This window comes from Brienomyrus brachyistius, chromosome 17 (genome assembly GCF_023856365.1).
Source record: "Brienomyrus brachyistius isolate T26 chromosome 17, BBRACH_0.4, whole genome shotgun sequence".
Lineage (NCBI taxonomy): Eukaryota > Metazoa > Chordata > Actinopteri > Osteoglossiformes > Mormyridae > Brienomyrus > Brienomyrus brachyistius.
This window is the reverse complement of record NC_064549.1, coordinates 2,272,030-2,287,225: the sequence shown is the minus strand read 5'-3', so window position 1 is coordinate 2,287,225 and position 15,196 is coordinate 2,272,030. Positions and strand designations below refer to the sequence as shown.

The following is a 15,196-nucleotide window of genomic DNA, read 5'->3' as shown; positions in this document are numbered from 1 at the left end:
CAGGACTGCACGAGTTAAAAATGGTTTTAGAAAATGACAGAACTCTGCAAATGTCACCTTTCTGCTCCCTCAGTCACCCTCCCCCATCACTGTCACTGCTCAGGCCAAAGTGCATCCAGCAGAGGAACAGTGATTCAGCTTATTTATTATTTTTTTTAAATCCTGCTCAGTAAAGCAATCTTCCTCCATCTAATTCAATTTCCAACAGCTATACCTCAGGCACTGGGAACCCAGCACCAAGTAAGCAGAACTGAACAGGACTGAAATCACATGGATTCAAAAAAGGTTCTTTCAAAAGTCGTGTGATACAGCCGTCCCGACCGCAGAGGGAAACGCTGTGTTTTACGCTCCACACAGGGACTGCTGTGTGGGTTGGCCCACTCCCAAATTAATTATTATTGTTTTATTGTCTAGTGAATATGCATCTCCTCAGCGATTTATGACTCACTCAGCTTTGCGCTGCAGGTTCATGATCTCTACCCAGAGGTTACTCTGTGCACAGCTGTTGTGGGTATTCAGAATGGTGCCTTCAGTGGGGTAGTGATTATCCAGGAAAGAGAATCAGAGAACATAGGACACACCATATCAAATTCATAATTTCTGCTCTGTGAAGTCTGGTAGGACCATGAGGTAATGCTGCGATCACACTGGCTCTGCACATTACTGAACAATGCACACCAGTGCCAAAACAGGGATCCAAATTGGATCCTGACTGGGCAGAAGCCAGGAGGATGAATGTAGGCGCAGGCCTGGGAAAACCCCAGCGAATCGCAGCCAAGCCCGGGCTCATCAGTAAGCTAACAACCGCTCAGGCTGTCAGGCGACATCACGATGCTGCCCTGGTATAGCGGAGACACTCACCCGAAGTGACTCAACACAGTATTCATTTACATGGGCGGCTGCTCTGCTGCTACACCAAGCTGGGCATCTTCTAAAATACAGGCAGCAGTCAAATGGATCATAGAAAAACTATTTTTATTAAGCCATTTGTCACAAACACACCGATCAGGTCAGTCTTCAGTTACAGTAAAAAAGAGCAACACCAAGGTAAGAGCTTCCTAATGAAGAACAATGTATTTTGCCATCTCTCTAATTAACCACATACAATTCACAGCTGGCAGTAGGAAGGAAAAAAAATTAGGTCATCGCTGAAACCCCTCCTGGCCTCCATTTTTATTCAGCTGTCCCAAGTGCTTCTGTTGGCACAATCGGGTCGGTTCCATCTGCAGAGAGAGAAAGGATTCGATCAGCCAACTGGCAAGCGGCAGGTGATGTATCAGCCGTGCGGCGTAGGTTTCTCAGCTCGGGCGGAGGAGAGCGGCAGCCGAACAACAAAGCGAAGCATCTGTAGATCAACAGATCTATTGGTGCCTCTTGCTAAATGTGTCAGAATGTAAGTTTGCAAATCAATGTAGTCCTCAGCCCCCCTCCCATTCTGGGAAAAATGTTCTTGTAAAAAAAAAAAAAAAAAAAAATCAATGCATCCCCATTGCCAAGTTATAAAATCTAAAGGTCATACCAGTGATCCACATCTGCATCCTCAAACTGTCCAGCAACAGTCGAACCCGGATCCACTTCCATTCCATCTAAAGTGAGCAGAACACAGCAACCACTTTCAGGTCTATGCTCCCTAGGTAAACATATTCACCTGACCATCACCAAGCGTCTGCCAAGCACTCACACGGCAAAGCATGCCCATGCCCCCTTGTGGTTTAAACAAATTACACCCTCTGTGGAGAGATTTAAAGAGACATCTGCATGCACATAACCTACAAGCATATGGTACATGAGAATGCAATACAAGGGCAAAGAAAAGCAGCAAGGTCAGTTCAGAGACGTACCGTCGAAATCCGCTGCGGTGCTGTCGGTCCGCACGCCTGCCATGTGGTACTGCTGTGTGGCTGACGCGGACAGCATGCCTTCCAGCCGGTCCAGCGTGGCTCGGCCTTCGACAGTCAGCTGGGAAAGGCCCTCCTCGTACGTGTAGAAGGTTGGCACATCTCCATGGCCTTGCTCTGCAAGAGTGGCGGGCAGGTGAGCGGAGAGGAGCAGCGAAACGCCTCTCCTGAGACCACAGCTCAGCAGAACACAAGGCCACGAGATAAAGAGCAAAGGAACAGTCTACTTCCAAGGGGTGGGAGAGGTGAAGGAGCAGGAGCTTACCAGCCTCCTCCACATCATACTCCTCCCCCTCAAAGTCGTCATCGGAGTCGTCATCCTCAGGGTCGGGGTGCAGTGCCTGACACTCACACATGGCGTTAAACATCGGCTCCACTGGAGCAGGAAGCCGGACACACAGAGGGCCACTTCATTAACCGTCTCACGGCACATTCGCAAGAATAACATGCTCAGGACGAAGCGGAAGTTTTCATTTGACTGCCATTTTTTTTCCTTTCGTGACTCACATGCAGCCTTGTCGGTGGGCACGAAGCGGATTTCTGTGATTGGCCCAGAGTCATCCTCACTATTGTCCTCGTCATCATCATCATCATCATCCTCCTCTTTTTTTTCAGCTTCCATTTCAGCTTCATCTAGAAAACAACCATAACATTACACTCTGCACCCTATTGACAGAGTCAAATCCAGCCTAGAGCCTTCCATTCAATGTGTACAGCACACAAGTTTGCAGGCACTGAAGCAAACGCACACTGGTATCGACGTGATGTATAAAAAGACAGGCGACACACGGGTGTCCTGGGAGCCTCACCGCCGAGTTTGGCATTGACCATCACATACAAATGCTCCTGTGGGTAGGCGCTTAGATCCCTGGAAATGGCATGGAGGCTAATTGACGGGTACTCCAGGCAGAAACCCATTCCAGATCCGTCAAACCATGACAAGCGACTACAGAGAAAACAAACAGCTCCAATAACCACACACGCGATTAATTATGAATATTAAAATAAATTCTACAGTTAATGTGCGTATGTGTTTGATGAAAAAATACAAAACCATCACCTAGCTAGATATGAAACAGGGAATGAAGAAGTTTGCTGGGAAAGTCATAAGTACTCGACATTCAAAATTACACGTCACGCGTGGAACTTGAACCAGCAACATACAGGTTACAAATCAGTGTTTACTTGTTGCTAATGTTAACATCTACGTAAAACGGGTTAAAATGCTGGCTATAAGTGTCAGTGTCCTTTTAATCACCAAATGTAATGAGTACAGTCTATTTTTACGACCACGCCATCATAAAATGCTTTACGGCAATTAAACGACGATTTAAAAAAAAAAAAGGAAACGGAGTTAAAATGCTGGATAACTGTGCATTCAAGAGCACAGGTCGCTAATACAGTGCAAATAACACATTAATATTATACACAAACACACTTATACCAGGGTCGGTCTCTAGCGTCACTTACGTCTCGGCGACGTAGAGCGTCCCTGAGCCCAGCGCCCTCCCGTCCAGCACAGCCGCCGTCTCGGCCTGTTGGTGCCGGACACCCTCCGTCGGAGGCGGTACGTTTTTCAGCAGCACCATAGCCCTCAGACGACTCCCCAGCCGCGAAAACACAAGGACGGGACGGGACAGCGACCTGCTTCGCTTCACAGACCCGAGTGGCCGCGTACCGAGCAGGCGGTTCCCCCAACGACGGGCTTAGCACTCGGCAGCGGTGCTATTCCTCCGCCGCTTTCTCTTTCAGTGTTAAATTTGCCTCCGCTTGCCGTTAATTTAAAATCCCCGTAAGGCGCGAGCTCCACCGGATACCGTTATGATGACCGCGCCACGAGTTGGAAGCATTTCGGTAAAAGCGTGAGAATGATACATCCTACTGCCCCCTGCAGACGCGGAGGTATAATGACCGCGCGGAGACCCATTGGGAAGGGGGCGGGGCAAGTGGCCTGTTTGATGGCTTTAATTCACACTTAAGACTTCGACTTTGCCTCTTTGCAGTGGTTACATATCTAATCTCACAAAGTGAGCATAACTAGGATTCAGTGTATATCATTAACAGAGTCTGCGCAGTTATTTTCTATGCTCAAAATATCACAAATTCACAAGTTAAATAGTTACAAAACCCAACTTGACAGGAAGGTGGCGTGATTCTGTAGAAGGTCATATTTTAAATTTTCTTTATTATGACAAAATGTACAAGTCTTTTGTCCATATGAAAGAAATTTCAGCAGGTTTAACAAAATGTTCTTGTAGAAGTGCACGTGGATACGGACAGCAGTGGTGGTCTAACTTCACGTTCGTCACAGAGTTTGACTTTCATGTAACAGCATTACAGACAAACAAATGGGCTTTGCTCACTTAAAGCATCCAACACACTGAGATTTATACAAAAACAACGTATGTTATTTAAGCTCACTTTGCTCAGGAAAATTAAGTACAAAATGGGAAAATTGTAACTGAAAGATGTAGCACAGGTAAATCTGCAGAAATTGCATAAGTGTGACCTCGTTCATGCACTGTTTTCTTAATTAATCTGGGGGACACAGGGCATCCTGGGAAAAAGCCAGCAGTCTCAGTTAACCCACGTGACAGCAGACGTCGTTTTTCCCAGTACATATTGGCTGCACCTCCATAAGCCAGTGTTTCTAAGTTACTGTCACTATACAACACGATTTGGACCACAGCAAAGTTACCCAGCCTTAGTGTTGCCCACCCCAGCGACAAGCTGAGCGAGTTGTTTTGGTCCCGCCTATGGTGCAGCACGGGCTACTGAGCATGATGCGTCAGGACTATGGGGCTTCGATCCTGCAAACACTCGGGCAGAGGTGCGTACTATCTGTAGTACGTCCACCATGCCGCGTTGTAGCTTGTTACAAAAAAATTGTGCAAATATCATAGCTAACTACAAAACCTTATTAACAACTGCAATCACAAAGAATTGCTAATATATATTTTGATTATTTAAAAGCATCTAAATATGTTACATCGTAAACTACAAATATACACACAATGTAGATAGATGTTAGGTTTATTTTCACTGTTTAACGTACAGACTCTACTCCGGATCGGGATGAGGGTGGTATGGAGGAGCTTCATCTTCCTCAATGCTCACACCTACAGGCACCATCAGGACGTGACAGAGAAAGAGGTCTTCCATGCACGGTCTACCAGCCAGGTTTTAATTAATATTCCACGTGCTCCCTGCACCGGCAGCATTTACCGCACCAGCATGTCTGCCATAGTAATTGCAAGAGCTACTGTGGGTGGGGGGGGAGTAAAGGTTTAGGAAATTAATTCACAACGTTGAAGTTTGAAAGCAGAGGATCCTGGGTAGTATCCACATGCCACTTTCCGGGACCGGACCAGTCCATCCATGCTCCATCGCGTGGACACTCTTTGGTCCCTGTCCTTAGCTGAAAACTGAAGCCTGCCTTAACCGCAACAAAAACAGCTCTCTCCTGCACATTCACCCTCCATTGCGAACCGGTCCGGCTTGCTCGCACAGCCAGATCCTGGCTGACACACACCACGGCATCTCAATGTTTTTTGGAGCCAGAACTTTAGCTTTCCGAACAGGATGCTAAATTTCACGTCAGACGTGATAGCGTTTATAAAACGAGAGAACAATTAAAATACATATTTAAAAAAATCTGGAACACAGTGAACAAATAAGATATCGATCAGTTGAGTTCAAGAAATAAATGTCCGTCATTTCAAAGAGAAAGTAGATTCTACTGACCATATTACCCCTTAGGCCTAACAATGCCCAAAATTGCTTTTTCTCCAAGAAGTGTAACTAGATTAACACGGACCACAGGTCAGACCTTTGGCCGATCCTCATCAGACCTGGAGCGGTTCACCTTTCCAAAGCTTCCTTCCCATCCTTCCACAGATGGCAGAATAGCCAGCAAAAACAAAACACCATCCTTTCATTAAAGAGTTTGGGCCAAAGCTGCTTTATAGAATAAACTCAAAATCAAACTGTCAATCCATTTGGGAAGCACAATTCATTCTAATGTGCACTAGTGCGATGAAAGTGCTGACAATAAATGAGGAACTGCCACATCTAGGAAGGTTTCGTGAAAATATATGCCTGCCTGGTGTCAAGACACACCTAGAAGTTTGTTTTAATCACATTAGTTTATGCATGGGTGACATATTCATGATGTTACTGGAAACACAAAGGACACCGGAGATGGTCAGCTAAGTGCCAATCACTGCCTACGGATAGCTCAGTTCAAACTTGAGTTTTCTCAAATACCATTTCAAGGCAAATTCTCAAATCACCCCCTCCAAGTGGAGCTTCTGCTAATGTCCAGAAATCCGAGGATGAAGCGTCAGAGTCAAGACAGTTTCAGTTGTGCCAGACCGTACGATGTTAAATGGATATCTAAAAGTTTCTGTGGGGAAACGATGCCCTGGTGATATATCAAGTTTATAGTTGATGGCCTCCGTGTTTGCGTTCAGGGTGGGGTTCAGAGCTGTCCCACCGCTCTCTGTGACGCTTTCCCTTGTTCAGAATGACGACACACGTGGGGTCTGCCAAGGGAACCACCCTTCCCAGCACTGCTCTCTTCTGGAGCAATGGACTGCAGCCTTAAACGTCCCAGAACCATCCCACACATTTTTTTGTTTTTGTTTTTACAGGTCCGCTTTTATATAAAACGTATAAATTCTACAGTCCGCCTACCTCTTACCGGGACCAACAGACACATACAGTTAGACGTCAGCCTAAAACACAATGTCAGCTTGGGTGACAGGAATACGAATGTTCCTCTGGAGAATTGTGGATCTCAGAAGATCTTTGAGTCTGTGGACTCTGAGGCAGGCCGCTGTGCGTATGTGTGTGTGTGTGTGTGAGGGAGACAGAGGGACTTGGAGACCCTCACGAATGCCGTCTCTTCATGCCGCCTTGGGGCGGCTTCATCAGCTGGTAGAAGGCAGGGAAAAAAAAAATCAACCTGAACATGAGCAGAACATCTATAGCTGTCCGCTGTTACACACGTAGTCCACAAGGTCAGTGACCCCCAGGAGGTCATCCTCTTCCTCCTCCTGGGACCCTGCGCCATTAGAAACCGCCGTCCCGCTATGCTTTGGCCCTGCCCTCGCGGCCTGGACTGGGCCCTCGAGACCCCTGGCTGCTGCCTGTCCATTGGTGGAGGGAGCCGCCCCCGACCTTCCTTTCTTTTCTCCCCCCTCACCCCCGCCGGCTGTCCTCGGGGCTCTCTTTGTGGCATCACTTTGTACCGCAGAGGGAGTCATCTTCTCCTCTTCCTCATCGTCCTCATCCGTCTCGATGCGGTTCAGCCTCTTACGAACAGGCCGCTCCTCCTCCTCAGACCCTTCAGAGTCATCCTCCTCCTCGTCTTCCTCCGAGGCCCTCCGTCGCTTCAGCGTCCTTGGGCTGCGCTGCCTCCTGGACTCTTCCTCAGAGGAATCGTCCTTCATCACCGCCGCCTTCTTCTTCTTCGAGATCCTGCCGTCTCTGTCGCCATCGTCCGACAACTTGTTTAAGCGGAGGTCTCCTGAAATGTAGAGACAGGGGTGTCAGATGGACATGTGCCGCGGGTGGGGGGGGGGGGGGGGCAGCAAACGGCACATTTACGTGGGGCACTGAGGTTTGGGGGCCAACAGACAGTCACTGCACTCGGGGTACCGGGCGCCTCGAAGCCCCCAGAGGGCCCCCAGAAACAACAGAGCCTTCTGGGTGCGAGACTGACCCCCACTCAGGCGGGACCACAGACCTTCGCTGTCAGAGCTGGACAGACGGCGCCGGTGGCCTTTGGGCCGATTCCGGTTGGTGGGGGCCTGTGACCCCTCGCTGTCCGATGTCTCGCAGTAGTTGACCTGCCTCTGGTGGCTCCGCCTGGACCGTCGTCTACGCAGGTCCAAGGTGTCATCACTCAGGTCGGCAGAGTCCTCGCTCACTGTGTAGATTAATGTTAGACGCCTAATATAAAGTCCGTAAATACTAGGATAATAAATGTGTATGTGGATCTCCAAAATTCCTGTTATCTTACACATTTCCTCCTCCTCTTCCTCCTCTTCTTCATTCATTTCCTCTTCGTCCTCGGAGGAGGACGCTGCCCGTTTCCATGGGAGCTGCCTCCTTCCCCACCTCCTGCCCCCTCTCCTCTTCGTCTGCGACGGGCGTATCCGTGGCCTGCGCCCAGCGCCGCCATAGTCGCTGCCGAACTCGCTGTCCTCGTTGGAGCGAATCTCCGCGTCACTCTCGCCATCGTCCTCCGACACCAACACCTCATCCTCGTTGGAACTGGCTCTGCGACAGGGACACGATGGCCAGGGGGGGTGACACCATTACCACTATGGACACACCGAGTCGAACTAAAACAAAGCACTGAGGGCAAGGAGAGGGGGGCACCGGGGGGGGACGCGGGGAGCCACCAGGAGGGGGAGTGCAGACAGGAAACTGCCTCACCTGCTGCTCAGACAGAACTCATCCTCACTCTCTTCCTCCTGGACGGTGCTGTCACTGTCCAGGTCGTTGATACCCCGTCGTTTCCTCCCCCGCTGCATCACGGCTGGTCTGACGGGCCGCCGGTTCTCCTTGCCCTCCTCCTGCAGGGTGACAGACCTGTCCCTGCCCTGGTGGCCCGTGATGTTGGCCATGTCTTTGCCCCGACCAGAACCTGTGGGAAGAGCCACAATCCTGCAGTATGGCCCTGATTGACATGCCTCTGTGACAGTGTCTAGAGCAGGATTATTGTCATAAATTTCATTAGAGAATTTCTCCCTTTTAAACGAAGTGGCATTGGGACTTCCCCCAATTCTCACCTCCGCCTTCTGCTTCCATTATGTCCTCCTCGATGGCTTCATCTATGGCTTCATCAAACTCATCGAACCTAGAGCCAAAGACAGGGTAACATCAGACCAGCCAGGGGATAGCCTAACTGAAGCTCTCCCCCCCCCACTATATTACCCATTGCCTCGCCCCCCCACAGCCCAAGCCATCACCACCCTCCCCATAGCCCCGCCCACCCATCGCTCACCTGTAGCTAATGCACTTCTTCGTCCTTGTAGACCTCCTCCCCGAACTCCTGCTCTTTTTGGCGTCTTTTTTTGTTTCTTGGCTTTTCTTGTCGGCTTCAGCCTCCTGTCGAAAAGGCGAGAGGTCAATGGTGGAAAAACTAACGGACCCTCATTAGACGCCACACTGTGACAAGAGAGACAAAGACTGACGCAAGTGACCTGGCAGCGTTCCGGAATGTCAACCTGCAACTGACCTGAGGGATGTTCAAATCCATGTCCGCCGTACTTACGGGAGGAGGAATGATGTTCTCAACACTGATCCCCACGTAAACCAGACGTTCCCGCCTGGCGACACAGCAAGACAAAGACAGCGGGTTAGGGGAAGGTAACCTGCAACCACAAGACATTAATGTTAATCAGATTCTCCGGGGTGGCGTCTCACCGCCTCTCTGCCCGCTCCCGCTTCTTCAGGGCCGTGTCCAGGTTCTGGAGCTGGTCCTCCAGTTTCTCGCACAGAAATTTCTGGAGGAGGCCGAGGAACACAGACGACTCTCAGAATATTCTGACAAGCACGAACCTGGGATGCCAATCCTGCCTTTAACGCCGGAGTGTGACACTTACGTGCTGGCATGGCGGGCAGAACCACTCTCCATCCGGGATGATCATGAGCGGAGGCCGCAGGCAGGCGGTGTGGTACCCGCTGTCGCAGGAGTCACACAGCAAGATCTATGGGACGCCGTACGTGAAAGTATGGTAACTAGTAATTAGCAATCTTTGTCGTTAACATCACCTATTCAGTATTGCAGAGTCAGGGGTCGCGAACACATACCCCACAGGCACTCACCAGTTCAGGATGGTTCGGCAGGCCACAGTGTTTACATGGGTCATCATTGGGGGTCTCGTCCGATTTCGAGTCGGAGGCACTCCGGACCTTGCCCTTCTCCACCGTGTAGTCCTCGTCGCTGTCCTCCTCCTCACTCTCGTCTTCCTCCTCCTCCTCCTCGCTGGATCTCTTCGTCCGGCGCAAGTTACTGCGGGTGCTTGACGGCCTGGTGCCCCGGTGCCGTCGCTTTCCCTGAAGTAACAAAACTGTTGGGTGAACCGGAGATCCTCCCTCCCCATGCCCGCACCTCCCCATGCCCGCACCTCCCCATGCCCGCACCTCCCCATGCCCGCACCTCCCCATGCCCGCACCTCCCCCCAGCATAATAAACAGTAAATAATACCTTTGCCAGCTTTGTCTTTGTCTGGCTGTCCTGGTTACATTTTCTTGAGTTCTCCCGTTGCTTCTTCTGAGTAGGCTTTGCTTCCTCATCTTCATCCTCTTCTTCGTGGACCAGTGCAGATGCCTGCTTCTTCTCCAGCTTCATGTCTTGAATTTCTGCCAGCTTAGCGGTAGGGCGACATATCCTTGGGGACCTTCTCAAACACCTCCCGTCCATGACCTGGGTGTCCGAGTCCATCTTCTTCTCCTCCTGCTGCTGCTGGATAGCCAGCTTCCTCCGATGTGCAGGAATCTTGATCTTTAGCCGTATGCCCTCCTTTTGGATTTCCGATGACACCTCTTCATCTTCGTTTCCTTCCTTCATTACCGGGCCAGGGTCTTGCTGGGGGGGCAATGTTCCAGATTCATCCACCACCTTGCTCTTTTCTTGTGAATCCATTTTCTCAGTCTTTTCCTCCCTGTTCTCTTGCTCATTCCCGACCCTTTTCCCCTCCTTCCCGTTTTTTCCCGATGAGCATTTCCTTGATTTACTCTCCTTCTCTTCATCACCTGCAATCTTGCGACCCTCTTTACTCTTGGCAGCTACCATCTTGACTTTTCCTTCGGCAGCCTCTCGCTGAACAGGACCAGATTCAGTACTGGATGCTCCTTTGAGTTTAGTTCCACTCTTATCTGATCCCTTAGACTCCTGTTTGTCTTTGTGCGGGGAGCCTACCTCAGTCTTCTTGGACAAACTCTGGGCTGCTGTCATGGTCATCTCATGGTTTCCTACTGGGGGGGGAGAGTCCTGAGTAATGGGGACATGTTGCCCCTCTTCAGAAGAGGCTCTTGATTTTTTCTCATCCACCACCTCAGCCGCAGAAATGTGTTCTTTTTTCCCCACGACTATGCACTTCCTGTCCAATTCAGACAGTTTCATTCTCTCGGGCTCAATGGGCTTATCTTCCTCATTCCTCATCATCATATTCAGTGCAGTTTTCACACCATCTCCCACGAGTCCGTTTTTTTTTTCTTTGGCAGCAATGCCACCCTGCTCCGTGTTCCCGCTTGAGGCCCTCTTGCCTGCTGGACCTTCCATGAAGTGGTCATTGATTCTGCTGCTGTCGTGAGCTTCCTTGGGGTTCTGAGACTCCCCATTGACAAGGTTGCCTCTAGCCTCCTTTTCCACACCTCCCAAAGTGCTAGGTTGTGCTCTGCTCTTCTCTCCAGCTTTCTCTGCCTCGTCCCTCAGTAGTTCCTTCGCAGGAGCAACTGATGGGTTTCGGACAATGATACTAGATCCATTGTCAAAGTCTTCTCTCAGTTTGAGCTCCCTCTTCTTTAATGGGATTTTGGCCTGCTGATCATTTTTGATGGCTCTTTCCACCTCCTCTGGTGTCTTCTCCCTCATTTCCTCCTGGGTCTTCAGCCTGGCTGGACCCTCAGCAGTCAGTGATATTTGGCTCTTGAGGTTGTCCAACTCTTTTGGTTCTTCTTTGATGACAGCAGTGATAGTTCTGACCTTGTTGTCTATAACTGGCTTTTCCAACTTAAATGGTGACTCCAAGGTCATCCTATTCTCTTTATTCTCCAGCAGTGCAGGTTTGATCTCCTGCATGAAACATTTCCTGTCTCTTGTTCCGGAGGATCCATCCTTATCTGAACATTTTGTGGAGGGAGAACATAAGCTGTCCTTGACCAAAGCACTGCCATCCTCTTCTGAAGGTTCTTCAGATTTCATAGACTTCTTTAGAATTCCAGATTGATCTAAGAGGCAAACAAGATATGTTAACACTTCGGCAAACTAACAAAAAAGTCTAAGTTATGACTACAACATTACTGTATACTTCTAATTCCTCTGAAAGAAGGTAAAGCAGAAAGCCAGACCACCAACAAAGTCAAAAGCGTACAGAATATTCCCAGATGACTACAACTGCTATAGGAGTTTTAGCTGGAGATTAAAACACATTTAGAAGAAACAGACGATGAGAGAACAAGGAGACTCTCAGAAGGTGCGCAAGTTGAAGAGGAGCTGTGCGCACCTTCTGGCACCTCCTTCTTGACATCCTCATCCTCCTGACGTGGGCTGGTGCCAGTCGGGTCCTCCAGCATCTCCTTCTTGGTCAGCAGCGCTGGGTCGATCTGGGCCTTCAGGAGCTCCAGGATCTCAGCCAGTTCGTCTCTTGTTCTGGAGCACAAATGAGGTTGGTCAAAACAGCTGTCACATTCACAAAAACTCCCATTTACTGAGGAGGCTTTTTAATGTCTTCCAGAAGCGACAAAGGGTAACAGAACTTAAAGGCCACAGAGGAGATCAAAACAAGTGACTATATCAAGAACTAAAAACGCAGAGTCTGGTGATACGGATGCCATTGCTTTCACAGCACACCTGACAATGCACCTCCAGGAGGATCCGTCCAGGTCATCCTGCTCCTCCACATAGATCCTCACATTGTGATCCTGGTCCAGCTGGAACCAGTACATCAGGCCATCCTTATCTCGGCCTAAGGGCCGAATTCGCATTTGATCTGGATCCTCCTCGTTGACTGCCGTCTTGAACTTGAGGTTGTCATCGAACTGGCACTCACACAAGTACTGGAAAGAGACAAGTCACGCTAGGGGTCACATAAGCAGTACTTAAACACATGTATTCAGTACCAAAACATTAACACTCACAGTGTGATACGAGTGTAACTGGGATTACAAGATACACCAGGTTTGACCTAAGAGAATGAGAGGGAAGATCACAGAATGCCGGTCATACTTTGAGGATTCCTGCCTTGCTCTCTATGGACATCTCCATATAGCCCTTCTTCTCCAGCTCCCAAGCCCATGTGGTGTTGAAGTCCTGACACATCTAGGTGGAACAAAGGGCAGTGTCAATCCAATATCTTCTGGTCCCCCTATTAACTATACCAGTCTTTCTCAAACCAGTCCTCGCAGACCCCCAGACGGTCCACATTTTTGCTCCCTCCCAGCTCCCAAGTTACCTTGACCAAATACTTTTCCCATCTGTCAGCTGATACGGATTTGCCGATCTTCCTCATCAGCTTCACGTGAAGCTCAACCAAAAGCTTGGGAACTGAAGAAACAAAGAGGAAGAAGAGAATGTGAGAAACTGTTCATACAAGGACACCCCATAACACGTGTCACAAAATGGGGAGAGGGAGATGGTTCTTTCATACTAAAGATGGGAGAGAAAAAAACTCCTTCAACAACAAAAGTATTGCTAAATTTCCAAAAAATCCCCCAGGAAGTAACACAATTCTTCTCTGACAGCTTTTCCCCAAACTGAAATTTTTACAATAAAAACACACAAACACACACACACTCATGTACAGAACTGCAATACTGAGCGAGTTCACGGTCAGGTACTTTGTAGCATGGCAAGCATTTACTGCCTGTAAATAAACAAGCTCTGTGATTAAGATTTTCGTAGTAAGGCAACTGTGCTCTCAGGTTACATTAACAAAATAATAAAAAAAAGATTAAATAATGAATGCAGTGGTGCAGTGTATATAATAACAGTAACAACAACAACAGCAGGAATAACAATAACGACGAGAAAAATTATCATCATCATTACCCTCACATTTACATTATTCAGTTTGTATGACAGAAAATACCAGTAACATTATGCACGACCCTTGCGGGGGGCTGTTTCAACCACTGCGCTGTGCGCATGCGTGCACTAAGCAACGCACTAGCTGGCAGGAATATGGTCAAACTGCACAGACCCCGAGAGCATTTTCGAGCGCATTTCCAGCACGTCTCCCAGCGGCAGCGCCCCCAGTCAGGAGGAGCCTATACTGCGCTCACAACATCAACAACAACAACCTCATCATCATCATCATCATAAAGAGCAACAACAACAAAGCACGGCCAGCCGGTTCAGCAGTCCCGGGTGCAGTTTGATCAGGGACTAGCCGAGAGCGCAGCACGCCGACTGGAAAATCAGCCACGGCACGGCGGCTCGGCGCAACTACAGTGACAAATTACAGGAAAGCGCATGGCGTCAGCGGCGCAGGGGACGGCTCGATAGCCCTAATGAGAGAAATAACGCTCGCGTTCTACAAAACAGGTCAATCACAAACAAAGACAAGGAAAATACGGGGCAAGCCCTCCAACAGCCACCCAGTAATGCGGCTGCTAATGTCCGCTTCGTGGGATTAGCTAGGGAGACGTGAGGTGATGATGATGGTGGTAGTGGTGATGATGATGGAGAGACCCCGCTCCCTCCGCACACCGCGGCTCAGCCCCCGCGCCCCGTACCCGTTGCCGTATCTTGCAGATATCGCTCCATCTGTGGAAAGGTCAGCTCTGGCAGGTCCAGTGCGGGCCCGTACCGCTCCAGGAAAGAGCAGACCACGGCGAAGCTCGGGCACAAACCGGGGCAAGAACGCGCCGCTGCCGCCGGAGCAGCCATGTTTTTTTTTTCTTTTTTTTCCAACGGGCGGGGGGAGAGCGGAGGAGAGAGAGCTTGGAGGACTGAGGGCTTCCCACAATGCCACGCGCGGGAATAACGTCATTACAGTGCTGGGAACGCGGAGGCTTTGACAGGGTAGGCGTGACATTCACCTGTCGTTAGGAGTATGAACACCAGGGCAATATTCTGTGAAATAGTCACATAATGCAGAGCAAATATATCGGCAGCACTGTCTGGCTATCGAGGGTTTTCCGTCTAACTCAAATACAGGTGAAACATATCAACTTACATGAATGTTTTTGCAGTGACGTTAAAATTAGACCGTTTAGTAAGCCCAAAAGGCTAGCTCTCAGTGTTATTTTCTGTAGGATATTTTATAAAATCAAATGTTTTGCCATCGTGAAAGAAATTCGTTGTTCGTGAACTTTATTTCCATAATTCGGAACGACGACAAATTAAGTATTCAGCTTGAATGTCACATAAATGTGCCTGTACCACTACAAACATCTACGCCCTTTTAATATATGTATAATACATCGAAATACAGACAACCAAATAAACCATAACTGAGTGGCTCACGTTGTGGTTAAAGCTGTGGCTTGTTTTGTTAAAGTGCGAGGCAAAGGTAAAATCTGATTGGATAACATCGAACAGATTTGGGATATGATTAAAT

The 15,196-nt window shown here is 49.1% G+C and overlaps 2 protein-coding genes across 3 annotated transcripts; both read right to left on the bottom strand.

Moving 5' to 3' along the window:
- Positions 1–958: 958 nt before the first annotated feature.
- On the bottom strand, positions 959–3,767 carry clns1a (chloride channel, nucleotide-sensitive, 1A). The gene is made up of 7 exons (XM_048980204.1): positions 3,369–3,767; positions 2,708–2,844; positions 2,406–2,531; positions 2,164–2,274; positions 1,842–2,015; positions 1,520–1,586; positions 959–1,223 (listed from the first exon to the last, which is right to left on the bottom strand). Coding segments are annotated over exons 1-7 (735 nt in total). The 5' UTR covers positions 3,488–3,767; the 3' UTR covers positions 959–1,222.
- A 276-nt stretch (positions 3,768–4,043) lies between these two features.
- On the bottom strand, positions 4,044–14,644 carry rsf1a (remodeling and spacing factor 1a). 2 transcript variants are annotated; one of them, XM_048980198.1, is made up of 16 exons: positions 14,370–14,644; positions 13,088–13,179; positions 12,862–12,954; positions 12,487–12,692; positions 12,140–12,285; positions 10,120–11,864; positions 9,738–9,968; positions 9,515–9,619; positions 9,336–9,415; positions 9,148–9,238; positions 8,914–9,017; positions 8,699–8,766; positions 8,343–8,553; positions 7,924–8,183; positions 7,648–7,830; positions 4,044–7,428 (listed from the first exon to the last, which is right to left on the bottom strand). In XM_048980198.1, the coding sequence occupies exons 1-16, from the start codon at positions 14,521–14,523 to the stop codon at positions 6,884–6,886; spliced, it is 4,314 nt and encodes a 1,437-aa protein (XP_048836155.1). In that variant the 5' UTR covers positions 14,524–14,644; the 3' UTR covers positions 4,044–6,883. The 2 variants fall into 2 exon arrangements, with proteins under 2 accessions (XP_048836155.1, XP_048836156.1); XM_048980199.1 differs by having other exon boundaries at positions 9,184–9,238.
- Between the last annotated feature and the right edge of the window lie 552 nt (positions 14,645–15,196).

Coding starts and splice junctions, on each gene's coding strand:
- clns1a (XM_048980204.1), bottom strand. CDS start 3,487: ATGGTGCTGCTGAAAAACGTACCGCCTCCGACGGAGGGTGTCCGGCAC. Junction 2,275..2,405: donor GCCCACCGACAAGGCTGCAT/GTGAGTCACGAA, acceptor TTCCTGCTCCAG/TGGAGCCGATGTTTAACGCC. Junction 1,587..1,841: donor CACCGCAGCGGATTTCGACG/GTACGTCTCTGA, acceptor TGCTCACTTTAG/ATGGAATGGAAGTGGATCCG.
- rsf1a (XM_048980198.1), bottom strand. CDS start 14,523: ATGGCTGCTCCGGCGGCAGCGGCGCGTTCTTGCCCCGGTTTGTGCCCG. Junction 12,693..12,861: donor GCAAGGCAGGAATCCTCAAA/GTATGACCGGCA, acceptor GTCTCTTTCCAG/TACTTGTGTGAGTGCCAGTT. Junction 9,239..9,335: donor CGGGAGCGGGCAGAGAGGCG/GTGAGACGCCAC, acceptor CTGTGTCGCCAG/GCGGGAACGTCTGGTTTACG.